The sequence below is a fragment of the Bos indicus genome, chromosome 22 (assembly GCF_029378745.1).
Source record: "Bos indicus isolate NIAB-ARS_2022 breed Sahiwal x Tharparkar chromosome 22, NIAB-ARS_B.indTharparkar_mat_pri_1.0, whole genome shotgun sequence".
NCBI lineage: Eukaryota > Metazoa > Chordata > Mammalia > Artiodactyla > Bovidae > Bos > Bos indicus.
Window position 1 is genome coordinate 10538311 of NC_091781.1, and position 22049 is coordinate 10560359.

At 46.7% G+C, this 22049-nt stretch overlaps 1 protein-coding gene across 4 annotated transcripts in view; it reads left to right on the forward strand.

The window, feature by feature from the left end:
- The window catches only part of TRANK1 (tetratricopeptide repeat and ankyrin repeat containing 1), a 97297-nt gene that overhangs the window by 52105 nt on the left and 23143 nt on the right, over window positions 1–22049 (forward strand). For all 4 annotated transcript variants that reach the window (XM_070776042.1, XM_019984445.2, XM_070776044.1 and 1 more), the window contains 8 exons: window positions 941–1102; window positions 1961–2215; window positions 3873–4049; window positions 4670–7573; window positions 13439–13638; window positions 13942–14079; window positions 19762–19908; window positions 21371–21527. In XM_070776042.1, the coding sequence (XP_070632143.1) occupies window positions 941–1102; window positions 1961–2215; window positions 3873–4049; window positions 4670–7573; window positions 13439–13638; window positions 13942–14079; window positions 19762–19908; window positions 21371–21527 (4140 nt within the window). The remainder of the gene's footprint in view (window positions 1–940; window positions 1103–1960; window positions 2216–3872; window positions 4050–4669; window positions 7574–13438; window positions 13639–13941; window positions 14080–19761; window positions 19909–21370; window positions 21528–22049) is intronic.

Below are 22049 nucleotides of genomic sequence, written 5' to 3' on the forward strand. Positions count from 1 at the left end.
GCTTGGGGTCTGCTGTGGGAGACCTGACTGCTGATGGGATGCTTTTATTTTTCCATCTCCTTTAAAGTGTCCCTGCTTCTGTTAGAACATGACATTGAACATGCATTCACCTCTTCACCACATGATAGTACTTAAGCCAGGTGTGAAAAGCCCACATCCGGTTGATCTGTTTAGTAAGATTCCATGTTAACCAGAAGGGCTTTTTGAGTGTATAATCTGATACCAAATAAAGCATTTGCCCCTTTTCAGACTTCCTTTATTGGATGATTTCTAATCATAACTACTTTCTCAGTAAATTGAACCGAGCGGTTAGTGTCTTCCCTCTTGGCTAGAGAGCTGGCTCCTTACTCTTGGCTTTTTCCACTTGCCAATTAGATGTGTGGGTGGCTGGTGTGTAGTTAGATGTTGCTGCTGCAGTAAGCTACCCTCCTACTGTTATATCCTTGAACTGTTGTATCACTTATCCATTGCTACTTAACAAACAGCCCTCAAACCTAGTGATTTAAAGCAACAAACACTTCTTTAGTTCATGATCCTGCAGCTCAGCCACTGAGGCTTGGCTATTCTCATAGCTGTAACAGAACTTCTTCAAGTGTCTGCCTCTTGCTGATCTTGACTGGGCTCTTTCATATCTGTGGGGCCTCAGTTTGGACCACTGGGTTGATTCATCTTTGTTTTATGATGAGTCTTATCTAGCCTGGACCTGAATAGAACTAAACAAGGCTTCTTGAGGCTCAGGCTCAGAACTGGCACAAAACTCACAATCACTACATTCTCCTTGTCATAGCAGGTCATGAAGCTAGGCTAGAGTGGTGGAAGGGGAGAACAGGTGCTCTGCAGTTGCCTGGCTACATGGAGGGGTGGAGAGGTGTGATTGTCTTTGCAATCTATGCCTGTGTGATCTCTGCAGTCACAAGAAGCATCTGGGGGTGTTTTGCAGAACTGAGCACTGGTGAGGGACCAGCTAACGAGGGGGACATTTTCCAGAAAGTCTGCGAGCAACTGGTGACATATATGAACTCAGGAAGTCACTTGTTGCAGAAAAACTTTATGAAGCAAGAAGTGGTTCAGAAGTTCTTGCGCATCCTTTCTTCTTTGCAAGGTAAGGTTTCTGACAACCTTCAATTGTGTTCAAAGATGCTCTAGGCACCTTAATACTCTTTTTTACTGTCCTGTTTAAGAAGTGATTAAAAAATAAATGTCATGATCTACACGGAGAACATTCAAACAACACAGAACATTCTCCAGTGAAAAGTGGATCATCCACCCCTTGAACTTATGTCTTTAAATCTCATCCCTAGGGCAACCTCTGTTATTGGTTTCTCATGCATCCTCCTGGAATTTGCATATATGATCCATTTACATTTTTTATTTCATTTTTTTTAAACTTTAAAATTATTTAAATGAGTGTTTAAACAATTAAACATTTATTTGTTTGTGCTGAATTTTCTTTGCTGAACTCAGGCTTTCTCTAGGTGGGGTAAGCAGGGGCTACTCTCTAGTTGGGGTGCACAGCCTTTTTCTTGTGGAGGCTTCTCTTGTGGAACACAATTCTTGGTGCGAGGGCTCAGTAGTTGTAGCAGATGGGCTTAGTTGCCCCATGGCAACATGTGGGTCTTCCTGAACCAGGGATCGAACCCATGTCTCCTGCATTGGCAGATGGACTCTCAACCACCAGACCACCAGGGAAGTCCCTATCCTTTTTAAAATACCACAGATGTTTCTCTTTTCTGTTGGCTAAGACTGTATATTCCTTAGGTATTTCCAACCTTCTCAAGCTCACTGGCGAGTGCTGTCACTGAGGCTCACCTGTGATTGAGTAGCATGGCCGAAATAACTAAGTACTGTTTATGGTCTCCTGTAACTTGGGGCAGTGATGTCCCTCTGTTTAGGGTTGTGGCTGGGGACAGAAATCACAGGAACCTATTTTTGGAGTGTGATGTGTTCTTGTTTTTGAAAGAAATCCCTCCTGATCTGGTCTATGACATTGACCGTGACTGTGCCAACACCTTCCTCAAGTTTTTACTGGAAAAACAGAAATGGCCCGAAGTGCTTTTGCTGCTGACCCGAAAGGTGAGCGGGCAGCCGCCGCTCGGGGACTGTCTCATCAAAGACTGCGACCTCTCGACCCTCGACCTCTGTGCCATCCTCCCCCACCTCAAGGCCTGGGACCAGAGGAGGACCCTGCTCCTGGACTGCCTGATAGACCATGGAGGTGAGTCCCAGATGCTGAGTCAGCATCGGGGTCAAGCCCGGGGAGTCCAGGTGCCGCAGGTTACGGCGCTTTCACTTGATTTCAGAGACTCCTTTGTAATTTTGAAAAAGTGTATTTATTTTTTGGCCTTGCCGTGGGACATTCCCTGACCAGGGATCAAACCCACAGCCCTTGCATTGGGCGCATGGAGTCTTAACTCCTGGACCAGCAGGGAAGTCCCTTGGATTCTCCTTCCGCCTCATTCTCTTTCTCCTCCATATCTTCTCACTGGAAGCAGTGATCAGGTGAAGGCACTTTTGTGAATTCTTCCCTTCCCTTTGTGTTTTGTGTGAGAAACGTCAGGATTGTGGAGGGGCGTCAGCCCTGGTGCAGCCACAGTAGTCGTTTCCTCCTGACCTTCGGCTGGACCAGTCCTTGCACTTGATACGCTGTGTGGGTCCTAGTCAAACTCTGCGGTGTTCTTTTCCCATCCATGATTGGGATCTGTGATGCTTGTTTTTAAAGAAACGGCCAGATAATGGGTGGGTGGGAACATCTGCCGCTTTCATCAGCACAGTCACACTTGGCTGGGTGTGTGTCTGGAGCATGCAGACGGCTTGCTGGATCCGGTTTTATTTAAAGCTAATCTGGAAACACCAGCCTCCTCTCCCTACACCCCCACCCCTCCAAAACCCCTTCCTAAGGCCACTACGAACTGGCCTCCATCTCCTCATTTGTAAAACGGGAGTGACAGTAGTCCCTCTTTCTCAGGGCTGTTTTGAATATTCAGTGTGTTCATGGATGCAGGATCTGGGCAGAGTGCCTTGGCTGCATGGTTCTCCACCCGCCTTGCAGGTTAAGGGAAATCACCTTCAGAGGGAGTGATGCCACACTGGTCCCAGCTCCCAGCCTTACAAAGCTTTCCAGTGTTGGCCTTACCCACGGGTCTCAGGAGATAGATGGAAGGTTGCATATTAATGTCTTCAAACCCATTCCTGACATGGACTCTTACTATCTTTGACCAAAAACCGTGGCAGTTGTGGAATTCCTGTTTTGTTCCTGATGAAGCAAACTCTTATCGAAGGCCTCCCTGGGGTCAGGTGCCAGGGCCCAAGGATGCAGAGTGAATTCATGGCTGCCAGCAAGCAGCAGTGCAAGAAGGCTGCAGGTCCAAAGAGGGTGGAGGTTGGGGAGCCTGCAGTGCAGAGGGGAAACGTAGACTGAGCTAAAAAGAAAGTGGTCTGCACGTGGGGACATGTCAGGGAATATGATCAATGAGGGCCAACGGGCATTCTCGGGGAAAAGCTTCATAGAAGCAGAGGAAGTGGGAAGCTTGCTCACGTCCTGGCCACTGAGTGTGTGTCATGGAGAGGGTTGGACAGACACCGGGAGTTCAGTCGCTCACACCGTCCCTACTCCTGGGCAGTGCTGGTGATGGTCCTGCTGCAGTGTGGGAGAGGGAGCTGGAGAGATGGGAAAGGAGACGAGGCCCAGGGACAGGACACGTGGAGGGGGCAAGCTTTCCCCCCAGGGCACTGGGAAGCCCTTGCCTCCCAGAAAGGGCGGTGGCAGGAGGGCCTTGGAAGTGGGGTCAGCACCCTTTCTTGCTTTAGGCTAAAGGGCAGAAATGGTCCCACCCCTGGGACGTGGCTCACTGTATCCTCTCTGCCTCCCCCAGCCTTGCTGGAGGGTCTCCAGAGCAGCCAGGAGACGCCGCTTGCTGTGTGCATGAAGCATGAGGACTTCGACATGGCCTTCGTCCTCTTGACCAAGGGTGCAGACCCCCGAAATATTTCTCTCACGGAAGGTGACACTCCCTTGCATGCTGCGCTCCACATCTTTCTAGATATCAAAGGTAGGCTTCATTCTGTCAGCAGTCTTTTTCTTGAGGACGAAACTGGGTATTAGAAAGGATGCTGTGGTCTTTGGTCTTTCCTACTGGGAAAGCCAGCGGTCTGGAAAAGGCCTATTTCTTGGCCAAGCCCCTATCTCTTGGCCCCTCACCCATAGCTCAATGGGAAGGAGTGACCATCACTGTGAGTGGTCAGAGTGGGCTGATGAAGAAAATTCTTATGTTCCAAAGTCGGCCATCCATAGCTGCACATACTTTTCATTTATTTACATAATTTCAAGGGTCCTGACATAAAAGATCTTATTGGAATATTAAGATGATTTCTGGGTTTTTCTGCCTTGGCACTACCGACAGTTGGGCAGGATAATTCATTGTTTTGGGGCTGTGCCGTGCATTTGTGAGATGTCCACCCACTAGATGCCAGAAGCACCTCCTAAACTGTGACAATCAAAAGTGTCTCCAGACATAGCCACATGTCCATTGGGGAGCAAATTGCCCCCAGTTGAGAACCACTGGGTTATGAAATGCTTGGGGAAGCTCTGTGTTCTAAGGCCCTTCCCCGGCTGGCATCTCTGCTCCCCAGAATAGCTGTCTAGTGCTCACAGGGTTTTTGTGTCTTTCAGCTGACATCGGTTTTAACTTCCTCAGCCACCTGCTGGATCTGTTCTGGTCCAAGCCAGAGGAGTTTTCCTACCTCAACCCCAACATGCAGGACGGCAGCGGGAACACATTGATGCATATCCTTTTCCAGAAAGGCATGCTCAAACGCACGGGAAAGCTGGTAGGTCTGCTGGCGAAGTTTGACATCAACCTCAACCTGAAGAACAAGGAAGGCAAAGACGCGCGGTACCGCGTGAAGAAGAACGACCCACTGCTCTTGGCCTGGAACAAAGCCCTGATGGAGACCAGGCGCCGGGGCCGGCAGGACGCCGCCGCCCACCCTGGGAAGCCCCCACGCCCGGCGGCCCCTGCTCACACTGCTCAGGTCAAGGGATCCTCCAAGCTGCTGCCGGGTGCTGTGCGAGCCCCACCCAAAGAAGCCAGGGTCCCTGACAGCTGGGAGACCCTCCCTGATGCCCAGGCCCCGAGGCTGGAGCCTGAGGCTGCCAGGCCCTGCTCCCAGAGAGACTGCCTCGTGCAGGACATCACGGCTTTGATTCAGCAGCTGGAATTGAATTCATCCCTCCCAGAAGACTGTCCTCAGGGCCCCGAGACTCTGGAGACAGGAGCTGGCACCGAAGGAGAGAAAGAAGAGCTGCAGGGTGCCCCGGGGGCGGGGGGCTCTGACTGCAGCGGGAACAACCCCGGGGCCCTGGAGGCTGCAGAGGGACATGTGCAGGCAGGCCTCTCGGCCGCACAGCTCCTTCCTGAGGGTAGCAGGGGGACAGAGGGCAGCGACGACCAGGATGACTGGAGCGTGTCAGAGATGGACATCTGCCTCCTGGACTTTGAGAACATGACGTGGGAGATCGAGTGCACTTCAGAAATGCTGAAGAAGCTGTCCAGCAAGGTCATGTCCAAGGTCATGAAGAAGAAAATCATCCTGGCCATCCAGAAGCTGGGCAATGGTGAGTGGACCCCGGGCCTGCGGAAGCGGCTGAGGAACCTGAAAGGAAGCATCCAGCTCTTCGAGGCCAAGCTGGACAAGGCGGCCCGGATGCTGTGGGAGCTGGCGATTGACTTCTCCCCGCGGTGCAGCGAGAACCCCGAGAAGATCATAGCCGCAGAGCGCAGCATGCACCCCACCGAGAAGTCCGGGCGGGTCTACACGGAAATCATACGGATCTGGGACATCGTCTTAGATCACAACAAACTGTCCTACTCCATCCAGGCCATCTGCAGCGCCTACAACCGGGGCTTGTCCTGCATCCTGCGCAAGAAGCTTAAGGGCATCAACAAGGGCCCAGTGTCCGCCAACATGAAAATCCAAAAGCGGATCCCCCGCTGCTACGTGGAGGACACGGAGGCCGAGAAGGGCGGGGCCCGCGCCGAGCCTGAGTACTTCCCCCCAGCCAGCGCGGTGGAGACAGAATATAACATCATGAAGTTCCACAGCTTCAGCACCAACATGGCCTCCAACATCCTCAATGACACCACGGCCACGGTGGAGTACCCGTTCCGGGTGGGCGAGCTCGAGTACGCGGTGATCGGCCTCAACCCCAGGCCGCTGGAACCCATTATCCTCATTGGGCGCAGCGGCACAGGCAAGACCACCTGCTGCCTGTACAGGCTGTGGAAGAAATTCCACGGCTACTGGGAGAAAGCCCAGCAAGCGGGGAGCCCGCTGCTGGCAAAGCAGATCTGGCTGAAGCGAAGGTTGGAACTGGAACCCAGAAAGGAGGGTCAGGGTGGGGAAGAAGAAGAGGAGGAGGAGGAAGAAGGGGAGGAGGAGGAGGAGGAAGGATCCGTGGAGGTGGGAACAGTGGGCTGCCTAGAGGAGGAGCAGGAGAGTGAAGCTTGTGCAGAGGGAGCCGGTGGGGAGCCAGGAGGGCCCGGCCAAGGGGAGGAAGAACCCGCCCCACAAGAGCCCCCCCAGTTGGAGCACTTACATCAGATCTTCGTGACCAAGAACCACGTCCTGTGCCAGGAGGTGCAGAGGAATTTCGTGGAGCTTTCCAAGTCTACCAAGGCCACCAGTCACTACAAACCGCTGGAACCCAATGTTCACAAGCTCCAGGACCTCAGGGATGAGAACTTCCCTCTGTTTGTCACCTCCAAGCAGCTGCTCCTCCTGCTCGATGCTTCTCTGCCCAAACCGTTTTTTCTGAGAAACGAAGATGGCAGCTTGAAAAGATCCATCGTAGGATGGTCCACTCAGGAAGAGTTGACCATCACCAACTGGCAGGAGGAGGAGGAGGAGGCTGAGGCTGATGGGGACTACAGCGAGGAGGAAAAAACTGTGGAAACGCGCCCGAGCGACAGCGACCCCCGGGTGTATGTGACATTTGAGGTGTTTGTCAATGAGATATGGCCCAAAATGATCAAAGGGAAAACCTCCTACAACCCTGCCCTGATCTGGAAAGAAATAAAATCTTTTCTGAAGGGGTCTTTTGAGGCCCTCAGCTGCCCCGGGGGGAGACTCACGGAAGAAGCATACAAGCAATTAGGGCGGAAGCGGTGCCCCAATTTCAAGGAAGACCGGAGCGAGATCTATGGGCTGTTCTGCCTGTATCAGCAGATTAGGTCTCACAAAGGGTACTTTGACGATGAGGATGTTCTGTACAACCTGTCCCGGAGGCTGTCGAAGCTCAAGGTGCTCCCGTGGTCCATCCACGAGCTCTATGGTGATGAGATCCAGGACTTCACCCAAGCCGAGCTGGCGCTGCTGATGAAATGCATCAACGACCCCAACGCCATGTTCCTCACGGGGGACACGGCCCAGAGCATCATGAAGGGCGTGGCCTTCCGCTTCAGCGATCTGCGCTCCCTGTTCCACTACGCCAGCAGGAACGCTGTGGACAAGCAGTGCGCAGTGCGCAAGCCCAAGAAGATCCACCAGCTGTACCAGAACTACAGGTCCCACTCCGGTATGTCCAGGCCTTGGGCTTGCCTTATGGGGGAGGTGCTTGGCACTGACCTTGGGCTGGTTTTAAAGCTGTGACTTAGTTTTGTTGGGCTCTTGTAGCTGAGCCAAGTACAGTATTTTGGCATTTGTTAGTAACTACCCTCATGAACAAGAGATCTTAGGATTTTTGCCACTGCTCATTTTTTTTTCTGTCTCTTTTATGGGGTGGTGTGGCATGTGGCTTGTGGGATCTTAGTTCCCAGACCAGGAATTGAACTGAGCCCTCCACCCTGAGAGCAGGGAGTCCTAACCACTGGACCGCCAGGGAATCCCCCCTTTTTTCTTTTTTTTTAATGATATAGATGTTAGTTTCAGGTATCTAGCAAAGTGATTCAGTTATATAAAATTTTTCAGATTCTTTTCCCTTACAGATTATTACAAGATATTGAGCAGAGTTCCCTGTGCCTATACAGTATGTCCTTGTTGGTTATCTATTTTATGTATAGTAGTGTGTATATGTTAATCCCAATCTCCTAATTTATTTTCCCTGCTTTCCCCCTTTAGTAACCATAAATTAAGTAAATACCACTACTCATTCTTAGGTTGATGATTTAAGCTGTGGTTGAATGGAAATAAACCTCTAAGTAATAACAGTTTAAAGCGTTGGCCATGATGTGGAAACATTTCAGGGGAACATGTAAACAACTGCTTGAGAACTTTGTTAAAGCACTTTGGAAGCACACGCTTCTGTACTGTAAAATGATACACGAATTACAAGTCATTAATCCTGAAAGTAGCTTTTCTTTCAGAAGAAGCAAGAAAAGTAGGGTGGTAGGAGGTAGTGGGAGATAATGCTAACTCAGGTGATTTTAATTTGTGCTTCCCATGTTCCTCTTCACTGTGCCAGGCATGATGCCAAGCAGTTTGCATAGAGTATCTGTTTGTTTTTTTTTCTTTTGCTGTTCTATGTGGCTTGTGGAATCTCAGTTCTCTGACAAGGGATTGAGCCTGGGCCGTGGTGATGTAAGTCCAGAATCCTAACCACTAGACCACCAGGGGAACTCCCATGGGTATCTGTTGTTAATCCTCACAACAACCTTATAAAGAAGGCATGTTTTCCATTTTACAAAGGAGGTAACTGAGGCACAGAGAATACTTCCTATGTGGTTTTTAGATTCCTCACCAACTCACCATCTATGTTCTCCATCTGACCATGGACAACATAGAGTATTATTTTACATGTTTGAACATTTTGTTTAATGGACTCATGTCAGACATACCTTTTTACAACTTTGTTTTTTTTGCTTATAACAATGTTTTTGGGATTTCTGCATGTTAATACCATGGAGCTGCAGTTCATGCATTTCTCAGTGCTGTTAGTACCTAGTTTATGACTGTTCCACATCTTGTTTTCCACGTTCCAGACAAAATTATTCTTCTTTTATCCTTCAGCAAAAGTATTTTCATTTTTTATACCTTATTGACAACACATCTCCTACTTGCTTTACATCCTGAAATGCTTCCCTTATCATTTTTACATATTAGAGTTTTTAACTTTTAAAAGATGATAGTAAAACCAAGAAACAAGTAAATGAACTATTATATCAGCATTTTCTGATTTGCAAACTTAACATATTCCATAATCTCTAAAAACATACATTTTTCTCACAGCACATTATCTCTTTACTGTGGCACAGGATAAGTGTTTAATGAACCCAAATATCTTTTGAAGTTCTACTAATTAATCCAAGGCTGAAATCGCAGGGAATGAGCTCTTATTTCAAGGACTTGATAAGAGTTAACTTCAAGCTTTCTTCTAGGTATATTTTTATTCTCTTGGGGTCAGAATTCTGAAAACAGCATTTTATGAAGCCACCTTTCTCTAACTGAATATTGCAAAAAGAACCAGTTTTAGATTTTCAAAAGGGTTTCATCTTAACCAATTTTCTCTGGAGTGTGAAGAATGCCATTGGCCCCACAGTGTTTAAAAAAAAAAAAATTATCTTTCTTTTTTTTTCTTAGAGGTTCATAGCTAAATTTTTCTTAATGAATTGAACCTGAATTTCCAATTTTACAAAAGGCAGCAAGAATACCAATCACACAAATGGAATATAAATATGTGTGAGTGTGTATATATATATATATACACTCACACATCAGAAGACAGAACGGTCACAGATCCACTGAGAAGATGACCCATATGGAGTCCCAAACAAACACCTCCCCAACATGAATGGTCCTCAGTGGTTGACACATATCAGAACCAAATGACACTCACTGCTCACAAAGGGTCCTCAATATTAGACATAGGTCAGAACCAAGTGGCAAAAATGCCCAAATGACACTCTTGCTTCCAAACAGTCCCCAGTGGCAGACAGACATCAGAACCAACTGACAAAATGCCTAAATAGCGCTTCATGCTCAAAAGAGGAGTTAGCCGGGTGCACACCAAGGGACTTACTGGGTCTTGGAGCGCCTCATCTTGTCCAGATTCACGTTTCCACTCCTCCAAGGGGAAGTATGTTGGCAGCCAGTGCCAAGCAGGGGAGAAACAGGGAGGATCCTCAAAACAAATGGTTTCAGCAGCTGCTAGGATGTCTCCCCAAGCCCCCTTCTCAGGGCCAGCAAGCCACGAGCAGCAGGTTCCTCAAAGCCTTCCGTGCACGGTGTCATGGCAGCGGCTGCACTCCAGAAACCATGAGAGCCAGATATTGCGAGAGTGCGGCCTCCTGTTGTGTGCCTAGACCTTATAGCAAGGGGTCCAGATGCTCTCTGCTCAAAAGCTAGTAAAGAAGCAGGGTTGGTGGAAAGGAAAGTTTGCTTTATTTCTGAGACAGGCAAATGGTTCAAAGGTCGACTTCCCTGCCTCCACTGCCCTATCAGTGGACAAGAGCTTTTATAGACGGGGGAAGGGTGCACGTGCAAAAACAGTATAGTCAGCTCTCACCATTATCTTGAAATTGGTTGTGTGGTGGTCTGATAAGTGTCATTCTGATTGTTTTAAGTACAGTCATTCTTCAGCTCCAGGGTCAGTTTGTTCCCATATTGCTTGAGGCCAGTTCTCAGAATTGTGGCAGCTTGTCATGGCTATAGTCTTTTCATCGTGTAGTTAACGTCTTCCAGCTGATGGGGGTTTCATTATCTCTTAGACTGCTCAGAGGATATGGTTCAGAATATCTCTGATCCTTGAGGAGGAACTAAAGGTCCTTGACTTTGCTTAATGACTAAACGTTGATTATTTAGTCTTGTTGGATTGCTTTTTTTTGCTTCCACATTTTCTCACTTCTCTGATTAAACTTTTTCTTTGGCTAAAGTTTTTCCACAGAGGGAACTGTTCCTGTGAACAATGTTTGTTTTTTTTTTAATATACTCAGCAACCCACCCAGATGATCACTGCTTATGCCCCATCTTCCACCTCCTCTCAGGATGGAGGGAAGACTGTGTGTAAATGTTTCTGTGTATAGAACCAGAAAAAGCCCCAATAATATGTATTAGAGTTGAGAGACTTTAGAAAACACATAAAGTATTAAAAAAAATTTTAAGCCGCCTGTAAAGCTGCTCACTACTCATGTTTTATTTCATTTCCTTCTGATCTTTTTTCCATATGCATATATGTATATATCATATACATTTATTGATTAGGTAGTGAATATATGTTTAGTGAATATTTCTCCCCATCTTTTATTCTTTTTTAAAATTGAGGTCCTTGTTTACATAGCATAACATTCACCTGTTTAAAATGTGCAATTTAGTCATCTTTTAATATATTCATAAGGTTGTGCAATTATTACCACTAATTCCAGGACATTTTAATCACCCCCAAAAGGGTGATTAAAAAACCCCATGAACACTAGCAGATACTCCTCATCCCCCTCCCCGACCCCTGGCCCCCACCACCCCTGTGAACTACCAGTCTACTTTGTGTGTCTGTAGGTTTGCCTATTCTGGACATTTCATATTAATGGAATCACATAATATGTGACCTTTTGTGTCTGATATTTTTCATTTAGCACAGTGTTTTCAAGGTTCTTCCATATTGTAGCATGTTTCAGTACCTCACTGCTTTTTATGGTTGAACCGTTGTCTATTCTTTGATTTTTTTGTTTAGTTGCTAGGTTGTGTCTGACTCTTTTGTGACCCCATGGACTGTAGGCCACCAGGTTGCTCTGTCCATGAGATTATCCTGGCAAGAATACTGGAGTGGTTTGCCATTTCCTTTTCCAGGGGATCTTCCCAGCCCAGGGTTTAAACCTCTGTCTCCTGCATCTCCTGCTTTGGCAGGTGGATTCTTTTTTTTTTGGCAGGTGGATTCTTTACCACTGAGCCATGTGGGAAGCCCATTCTTTGATTATGTTCATATAAAATAGTTTCATCTAAAAAAATGTTCATCTAGTTCCCTAGAAAGGCATTTAAGTGGATTCCAGTTTTTCACTGCAATGAACACTTCCATGCCTTTTTCTGATCCTCTCGTTAATGTACATCTCTGAACCACCATGGCAGCTGATGTGCTTAGATTCAACAGTTTCCACTTGTGTTCTTGATTTCTTTATATTGCATACTTTTAATAATAGTAGCATTGAATAGTAGAATTTACCTTCACTGTTTGGTAATAGTAATGGGGACACCTATGCCCACTTCACAGAATTCTATCTGGTGTCGGGCAAAGAGCGCACAGCCCCTAAGATCAGTAGGAGACCTGGGATGATCTGTATTCAGTCCAGCTCATGACTCTTGAAGCTCTCGGACCTCCGAGTCCCTGGTTGTAAAAGTAGGGTAGTCTGGTCTGTCTTACCAGGCTGCTGTGAGGATTAAACAGGATAATTGTTATGAAGGACCCTGTTGTATAGTAAGCCTCACTGTCATTGTTACTTCAGCACTTAGAAATGGGACCCAGGGAGAAAGCTCTTTGGAAAATCCTTTATCTAGCACTGACAATTTTTCTTAGTATAGTGTTCTCTCCCCTGGGTATAAACGTAGTGGAAAAGGGAGATGCAAGCCAAGGTTGCTGTCCCAGCTAACATCCAGCTCTTAGGACTTCCCTGGGGGTACAGTGGTTAAGAATCTGTCTGCCAACGTAGGAGACGCGCGTTTGATCCCTAGTCTGGGAAGATTCCACATGCCGTGGGCCAACTAAGCTCATGCACCACAGCCACTGAAGCTCGCTCGCTTAGAGCATGTGCTCCGTAACAAGAGAAGCCCACCCGTGACAACTAGAGAGTAGCCCCCACCCCTGCAACAGGAGGAAGCCCATGCACAGCAATGAAGACCCAGTACAGTTAAAAAAAAAGAAAAAATCCAGCTCTTAGCATGTAACCTTGTCTCCAGTGCTCTAAGTGCCAATGACAGAGGACATGATAATTCTTGGGTTTTTTTGCACTATATTAGCCCTTTGTGTTAGCATTCTAACAGCTCTAAGTGTTTAGATTACATTTCTGCCTTGATTCTTCTTCATGAGGTCATTTTCTCTAACATGAACGTAGTCCAGGAATGAGATTCTACAAAACCTTCTTAGGACAGTAAACGCATCCCTGCCTTTGTCTGCTGTACCCAGAGTAATACAGCCCAGAGCCAAAGTGATAAAATCTAACTGGACCTGAAAACTGTCCACAATTAGATGTACTCTCAGGACCAATACTGCTTCTCGGGGGAAGAAAGCAACTAAAATAAGAAAACAGAATACTCCACCAGGAGTTCCTTGGTGGCTACTGGTTAGGATTCTGGGCTTTAACTGCCAAGGGCCCGGGTTCAACCCCTGGCTGGGGAACTGAGATCCCACAACCTGCTCAGTGTGACCAAAAAAAATTAAATTAAAAAAAAAACCCAAAAGTCCAGCCATGTTGGTGTATTGTGTAACATCTGACTTTTTTTTTTTCTTGTCTTATCCCAGGAATCCTCAATCTGGCATCTGGAGTGGTAGATTTACTTCAGTTCTATTTCCCTGAGTCTTTCGACCGCCTTCCAAGGGATTCTGGCCTTTTCGATGGTCCCCGGCCAATTGTCCTGGAGTCCTGTAGTGTGAGTGACCTGGCAATATTGCTTCGAGGCAACAAAAGAAAAACCCAGCCCATTGAATTTGGAGCTCACCAGGTGAGTTTCATGAGATTGTATGTTTTAAAACAAAGGGCAGTTTGCAATTGAAAAACGGTTTGAGAAGCTGAGTTCTTCCACAAGGTAGAATTCAGTAGTTCCTGTCCTAGGATGAGGAGGCTTCAAAGATGAGTGAGTGACTATTATTAATATTCCCACCAGCCTGGCTGACCTAGTCCACGCCAGCCACTCCTCTTTGGAGACATTACCTGCCTCCCAGAAAAATAGACTCCGCTTCATTAGATTTCTGTTTGTACAATTTGAAGTTTTTTCTCTCCAATCCTTTTTTTTTTCTCCCCCAAGGTAATTCTTGTAGCTAATGAAATGGCAAAGGAGAAAATTCCAGAAGAGCTGGGATTAGCACTTGTGTTAACAGTTTACGAAGCCAAAGGCTTAGAATTCGATGATGTCCTCCTTTACAACTTTTTTACTGACTCTGAGGTATGCCATACTGAATTCTTTTTTCGCACAGCCTGTGTATGTCTGAACTCCACTTCCACTCCAGGAAAAAGCATTTGGAGCTGCATAGAAGAGTTTGTCGCAGGTGACCATTTCTGTTTTGGAGCATCATCCACGTGGTGTGAGGTTTTCTGTGTTTGGATGTGTGTTTTGACAGTGGCTGTGGATTGGTTCGTAGTGTGTCCTGGGCTGGCTCTCCCCGTGCCCTGCCCTTCCCTGCTCTCTTGGATTCATCTTTTCTGAATGCCTGGCACCCAAGTACCAGCTTCTGTGTTTCACTAGCTGCTGTTATCCTTGACTGCCAAGGATGCTCAAGTTGGAGCACGGTCTAAGGAGAGCCTGACAAATGAAGGCAAGGTTAGCAGTGTCCACTCTCTGAGGACAGAACTGGGCAAGGTCATTCGTAGAGAGACGACTCCGGGAAGACATAGGAGCTTTGGTTCCTGCCACGGGATCAGGTGATGCAGGGGACGAGAACAGCCGCCCTGCCTGAGCGCCCTTCTGGCATGGCTTTGCCACCACTGCTTGCTGCCCTTGCCCACGATGGCAGTGCAAGAGTCCGTGGACTGACCCCCAGTAACCTCTGTGCCGGCCCATTGTTTTGACTTGGCTCCTGAGTCCTTGTGATGGTTTTTCTTCCCGAGCTCAGTACATTATGGATAGAGCCACCAACTCAGTGGTTCTCACTTTTGCAGCCACTGCATGCTCTTCACCACCGTCTCTGGTGGGAGCTCAGGCTGGCTGCTGACCATGCTGCTGGGTCTCCTGTGGGGACTTAGCTGGCTGCACCCTGGTCCCCGTGGCAGATTTCCCATCGCACATGGCGCATGCTTTCCGAGGCTGTTTTCATACTCAAATCAAGAGCACTGTTAGCTTCGACTCCTTAAAATCTGCCCCAGAAACAACCCTTTAAAGGGGGTCCTTTGGGTTTTGTTCCTTGTCTTTTTTTTTAAATGTCACATTTGCCTTGATGATAATTATGACTAATATTGCTATGGATGCTTTACGGTTTATAAAGTGCTTTTTGAATACATCATCTCACTTTATCCTCCACCAACCCTCTGAGGGTGTGTGTATTTCTATGACCTTCATTCTACATGTAAGACCAAGGGTCATGGAAGTTAAGTTGCCTGAATTCCTAATATAGGTGGCAGAGCTCGGAGATGAACTCAGATGCTTTGAGTTCCAAATCTCATGATATTTCCATTGTACTCCTTTCCTTTTAATGCCCCGCATGCAAAGCAAATCAGCTTCCAGAATCTTCCACAATGAACATATCATTACGGTAGCTCAAGTGCATTCCTTTTCTATTGACTTTTGCTAATTAAATCAGATGCACTCTCATTAACCCTAGAACCACTTTTAATCTCTGAGGACTAACTTTTTTCTCTCATAATACATCCATTGGTCATGGTTGGACCGAGGCTCTTCTAAAAGAGGAAGGGGTAAGACTTTGTTGTTCCTGTCCTTTATTAAGTGCCAGTTGTATGCTTGTGCTGGTAAGAAGCTCCACGAGATCCGGACTTATGGCTCATAACTTGTGGTCCACTCTGTGTCTCTCACCTTGATCCTGGAATGACAAAATCCTGGATACCTTAACCCCAAACTCCCATCAGTGGCTCAGTGAGTTGCATGAAATTGAAACAATTACAAATTAAGTCCTATGGTAACACCACTTCATCCCACAATGGAATGAGAATTCTAGAAAGATTTCTGGTATGTGGCTTCCCAAATACCAGAGAATGGAATCATGCACTCCCAGCACAGAGGTCACCTTTAGTTTATTATTTACAACCACGAGACCAAAAGGTGCCGGTCAGCAAACGAGAGGAGATGCTTCAGGCAAAAGGGAGGAAAGACAGAAGTCACGTAAGTCCCCACATGTCCATGGTCTGGCTGCTCACGTGGGGTTTCTTTCAAAGAAAGAAGGCTGCTAAAGGGTATTTGTTGTTTGATACAGGGGAGAACTCCCCTCTCCATCCCTGAAGTGTGTGTCTGGCAGACACCCTGTGTGTGTGAGTGTGTGTGTGTGTGTGTGTGTGTGTGTGTGTATGTGTGTGTGTGTGTATGTGTGTGTGTGTGTGTGTGTGTAGGGGGCTTCTTGTTGCCCTTGCTTGTGATTCTTCTCTTCAGAGAATTCACTGTTACCTGTTCAACCACGTGGACATTAGGGCTGTCTTCTGAGATGAGAAAGGAACCGAGGAATGGTTAGGTCAAGGCCTTCTCTTGTAAGATTGCTGCCTCACTTGGGGGAGGGGCAGTCATCCTCCCAGCCACCCCCGAATTCTCCTCCTGTGGGGACTTTGAGGGGTGCTTGGCATTGACACTCTGCCCCAGTGGGGACCCCCTTCCCCCCAACTCATGTGTAACGAAGACAGGAGGGACTTTCAAAACCACAACTTTGAAGGGTTGCTAAACCAACCTAGAGAAAAAGCCCCGCAAAGGAAGCCTTGCTGGCAGATTCTAAGCCTTCTTCCTTCACAATTATTAATCCCCAGAGAAGAAGCTGGAAGATTTCTAAATGCTTCTTGTTATTACCAAAATTGCTGCTAGCCTGCATTCTTGCCATCCATACACGTACTCCTTCCTCGGAGGCTCTGTCTTGAGAGTGAGATGTGTTTTATTCATGGCAGCAGCTTAGTCGTGTGCTGTATGAACAGCTTCTGCACCTCCTTCGAGCAGTTTTGAAATACAGGTGCTCCTCTGGCCTTTCCAAGTTCAGCCAGCCTGCACCTCTGCCAGCCGCCAGACCCCCTCAGATGTCAGCACGTGGGTCTTGGCCTGCTTCCTCTGGCAAACAGGTTGGGTAAACAGCTTTACAAAGATGAAAAGATTTCACAGATGTGTCTTGAAGAATTTTTTTCAGCTTCCATTTACTTAAATGATTACATGATTCGCATCTCTTAGAACGTGGTGATTAATTCCCTAGTTGGTGAGTAGCATAACCACTCTTATGTAATAGTGTTTAAAGCATTTAACTTAGTATTTATAGAGTTCATTACAGAGGAACTGAAAGGAGGTGATGCACTGTACGCCTCTACCTCCATCATCCTTGAAAAGATGCATAGGTGGCAGGTATCACCATTTTATAAAAAAACTGAAGGATAGGAGAGTTGAGTACCGACTCCCTACAGACACAGTAAAGCAGGAAATCTGAAATTGCATGGGGATTCCTGGCTGTAAATACTGCGAGTAACCCAGTCAGGTTTGCCTCCCGAGGGTCTGCAAACCACGGCGTGGGGGGCCAAACCCAGCTCAGTGAGCTAAAAAAGATTTTTACATTTTTAAATGGTTAAGAAAAAAATGAAAATAATATTCTGTGGCATGTGAAAATTGTGTTAAATTCAATTTTAGTGTCAAGGATAGCATTTTATTGTGTTACATCATGCCTATTCATTTACTATTGAATAGGGCTCCTTTGGGGCTTCCCTGGAAGCTCAGCTGGTAAAGAATCCACCTGCAGTGTAGGAGACCAAGGTTCAATTCCTGGGTTGGGAAGATCCCCTGGAAAAGGGATAGGCTACCCACTCTAGTATTCTTGGGCTTCCCTGGTGGCTCAGATGGTAAAGAATCTGCCTGCAATGTGGGAGACCTGAGTTCAATCCCTGAGTTGGGAAGATCCCCTGGAGGAGGGCACGGCAACCCACTCAAGTATTCTTGCCTGGAGAATCCCCTTGGATAGAGGAGCCTGGCGGGCTACAGTCCATGGTGTCACAAAGAGTCAACACGACTGAGGGACTAAGCACAGCACAGCAGAGTTGAACAGTTGCAAGAGAAGCCATATAGCCCACAAAGCCAAAAATATTTGCAAACTCTAGTCTACAAGTCACCTTGGTTTTGTGCTTTGATTTGGCTAAAATGTGACTCTTTATCACCCACTGTATAGACACTTGACATTGATTATCTCCTTTTATTTTTCCAACAAAGGTGGGTAGTTCTCTCATCCCCATTTTACAGAACAGGGAAATGAAACCTAGAAGAGCCATTTTTTTCAGGGTCACATAATAAATGGACAAATTGGGATATAAGTTGTTCAGTCTGATTTCAGAGTCCACCTTGCACAGTGTACCCCATGGCTCCTGAATTTTGCTTCATCCTTTTTTTTTGGGTCCCACCGCTTGGCATGTGGGATCTTAGTTCACCAATCAGTGATCGAACCTGGGCCCCCTGCAGTGGAAGCACGGCGTCCTAACCACTGGACTGCCAGGGAATTCCTTTGTTCCATCCTTGATTGAATCACTTGGTTAGGGAATCTTGTCGCATGTGTCTTTTTTTCTCTAAATCATAAGAAAATAATTTTAATTTTTTATTCCTACACTTCCTATCATTCATATTTTTCAGTGAAAATATTTCAAATTATTTACACTTTGGATGCAATTACGTCTCTTAATCCTGGTCATTTACTGAAAAACAATTATGTGAAAAGTCCATTATAACACATGCTAAGTCACTTTAGTCATGTCTGACTCTTTGCGACCCTATGGACTGCAGCCTGCCAGGCTCCTCGGTTCATGAGCTTCTCCAGGCAAGAATACTGGAGTGGGTTGCCGTGCCCTCTTCCAGAAGATCTTCCCAACCCAGGGACCAAACCTGTATCCCTTATGTCTCCTGCACTGGCAGGTGGGTTCTTTACCGCTATTGCCACGTGGGAAGCCATCCCCCCCACCCCAGTTATAACACAGCTGGTAATTTTGCTGACATAAAGGCAAGACTATATATTTTATAGAATAGATATAAAAATAATTTATGAATTAATACATTTTTGTTCTGTTACTCATCTAAACATTGGTAACTATTCACATGTAACAGCAGTAATTAAATTTTTATTAATTTGTTATTTGTGATTAATCTTTGTTATTTGTGATTCTTAGTCATATGAAACCCAGAGCTTAACACAAATTAGTTTGTGTTTATATTTTTAGACATTTTTTATTGAGGTAGCATTGGCTTATAAGTTGATTATATGCAAAGTTGTATTTCTACTTCTATTAGTACATACTGTACAGCATACTGACCACCAAAAATTTAGTTTCTGGGACTTTCTGGGCACAACTAGTGATTAAAACTCTGTGCCTCCAATGCAGGGGGTGTGGGTTCCATTCCTGGTAGGGGAACTAAGAGCTCACATGCCTTGAGGGCATGGCCAAAAAATGAAAAATAAAATGAACCTTAAAAAAATTAGTTTCCACTTGTCACTATGCAGTTGATAGCTTGCCATTTTTGACAATATGGATGGACCCTGAGGGTACCACGCTAAGCAACACATGTGTCTTAAAAACTGAATCTAAGTGGAATTTCTTAAACACATTGTGAATAGAGGTGAGGACGCTGGTTTCCTCTCTCCATTCTGTGTGTGGGCACACTTTCAACAATAGGAAGCTCCGGGCCCTAACATTTCTCCTGGAAGTGAGCACTTGTATTTGCTTCTTGGCTGTCCGGGCCAAGCATCTTGGGGTCTTTGCGGTAACTGCCCTGGTCCCTGGCTGGGCTACCTGGGCTCGGACCCCAACTGAGGCCATACAACAGTCCTGTCCTCCCAGATAGTACTGAAGGCCTGGCCCCTATGCCAGGCAAAGGGGCTGAGTTCTCCGTGAGGCCCAGGGAGGATGGGTGTATACTACGGAAACGTTTTCTGCTGGTCTTGCATTTGTCTTCGTTGTTCAGGCTTACAAGGAATGGAAGATCATTTCTTCATTTACTCCTTCATCCTCCGGGTGCAGAGAGGAAAGCCAGCCGATGATTGAGGTGCCCTTGGACAATTGCAGCTCCTCCCAGGGCCGGGCTGTCACCATGAATCCAGAAATGTACAAGGTGAGTATCAGGCAGGGGTCCACACACTGGTTTGATGGGGAGCCAGTAAGCAGGGCTCGGCTGAGAAGATGGAGTTAGAGGTGGAGTCTGTGCTGCAAATCTTCCTGACTGTCAGCACCAGGGCGTGGAGGACAGGATAGGAATGGAGGCCATCTCAGTGCTGGTGAGCCCTGCTTCTCAACAGACAGCCAGGCTTGATGGGAGGGACCACAGAAGGGTAGTACCTTCTGTTCACCTTTGGAACTCGTCTCTGTTCAGAAATGGGGAACTCAGAAGTGAAGTCCACGACTGTAGTCAGTGGAGACTGCTGTCTTCCAGCCTTGTTGTGAAGGGACCCTGCTTCCCTGAGCATCCCAGTTCCATCACTCAGAAGGAGGCCAGAGATGAGAAGCTCTGCGGAGATCTCGAGAGGCGTCAAGGGTGAGGGCAACACGACAGAAAACCGAACCAGCCAGTGTGAAAGCTTTGGGAGAAACTATTGATACTAGCTCAGTTTTATGTCTTCTACAAAGTAGAAAACAAACAGAAGAACAGTTATCCAGCTGTTCCTGTAAATACCTGGAAGGCTCTGCACATGTTGTTAAGTCACCGCCAAGCTTTACAAGCCTCTGGGTGGGCACAAAGCCACTGTTGTTTTAGCAGGACCTTAGTCCTCCAATGAGGGATTGAACACATGGCCCTTGGCACTGAGAGTTCAGAGTCTTAACCCCTAGTTGTTCCATCGCTCAGTTGTGTCCAACTCTGTAGCCGGCCAGGCTTCTCTGTCCATGGGATTTCCCAGGCAAGAATTCTGGAGTAGGTTGCCATTTCCTTCTCCAGGCGATCTTCCTGACCAAGTGATCAAATCCGAGTCTCCTGCATTGGCAGGCAGGTTCTTTACCCCTGAACCACGAGAGAAGCCTCCTAACCACTGGACTACCAGGGAATTCTCACTGCTCCGATTTTTAAGGTAAGTTCCGATAGGAGCTTCCCTGGTGGTCCAGTGGCTAAGATTGTGCTCCCAACGCAGGGGGCCCGGGTTTGATCCCTAGTCAGGAACTAGATCTCACATGCTGCCACTAAAGGCACCACGTGCTACAACAAACACCCAGCACAGTCAAATAAATAAAGAAAAGACATTTGAAAAAGTAAGTTACAGTCATTGGGTGGGATGTGAGCATTCGGGTAAACAGAGTGAAAAATGCATGGGACGTCTCTATAGTATCTTTGTAACTTCTTATGCGTCTGTAATTATTTCAAAATGGACAAGCACAGCAGGCGCAAGGGTGTACTATGGGTACCCCTTGCTAGAGCTTCCCTGTACTGTGGCCTCGGAGAGTTCCCCACATGTGCTCAAGTCTGAGCTGTACTTTGTGAAACTTACTATTTGAATATTTCTCCAAAATGGGAGTAAGCCCGTTGAAGGGAGACACCTGGTACTGTAGCCTGAAGACTCAAGTCTTTGCATCGGTCTTGTCTTTAGCTCCTCAACGGGGAGCTGAAGCAGCTGTACACGGCCATCACCCGGGCTCGGGTCAACCTCTGGATCTTTGATGAAAACCCAGAGAAGCGGGCTCCTGCGTTCAAATATTTCATGAAGAGGAAATTTGTTGAAGTTGTGAAAACGGATGAAAACAAAGGTGAGCGCTCAAAATATTCTGGTTGTTGGCGAGAAAGCATGTTACTGTTCACCTGCTCTATGGCCAGGTGTAAAGGCTATAGTTTTTGGAAAGCACTTTTTTTCCATATTCTTCTGAGAAATGTGTTCCTCTTTATTTTTAAAGTGCATGGGAGAGTGGGGTTGTAATGAGATTGGGAGCGTTGACTCCTTCAGGAAGAACTTTTATTTGTCCTTTAAAGGTGAGAGTCATGGGCAAAGGTTAGAGAAAATAGGCTTTATTGGAAGAAAACAAATTTCTGTGGGCTTTTGGGCAGCTGATTGGCAATATCTATTAAGATAAAGAAAGCATGTACTTTTAAACCTAGTAACTCCACTTCTAGGGATCCATCCAGAGAGACTCTTATATAAAAGCTCCAAGATAACAATACATGCACCAAAGTGCTCATTACAGCCCCACTGGTAATTGTAAGAAACTAGATACGACTTAAGTGTCCTTGAAGGTGAAACTGTTCCGAGTGGCTCCTCTGGTGTTGGACTGGTG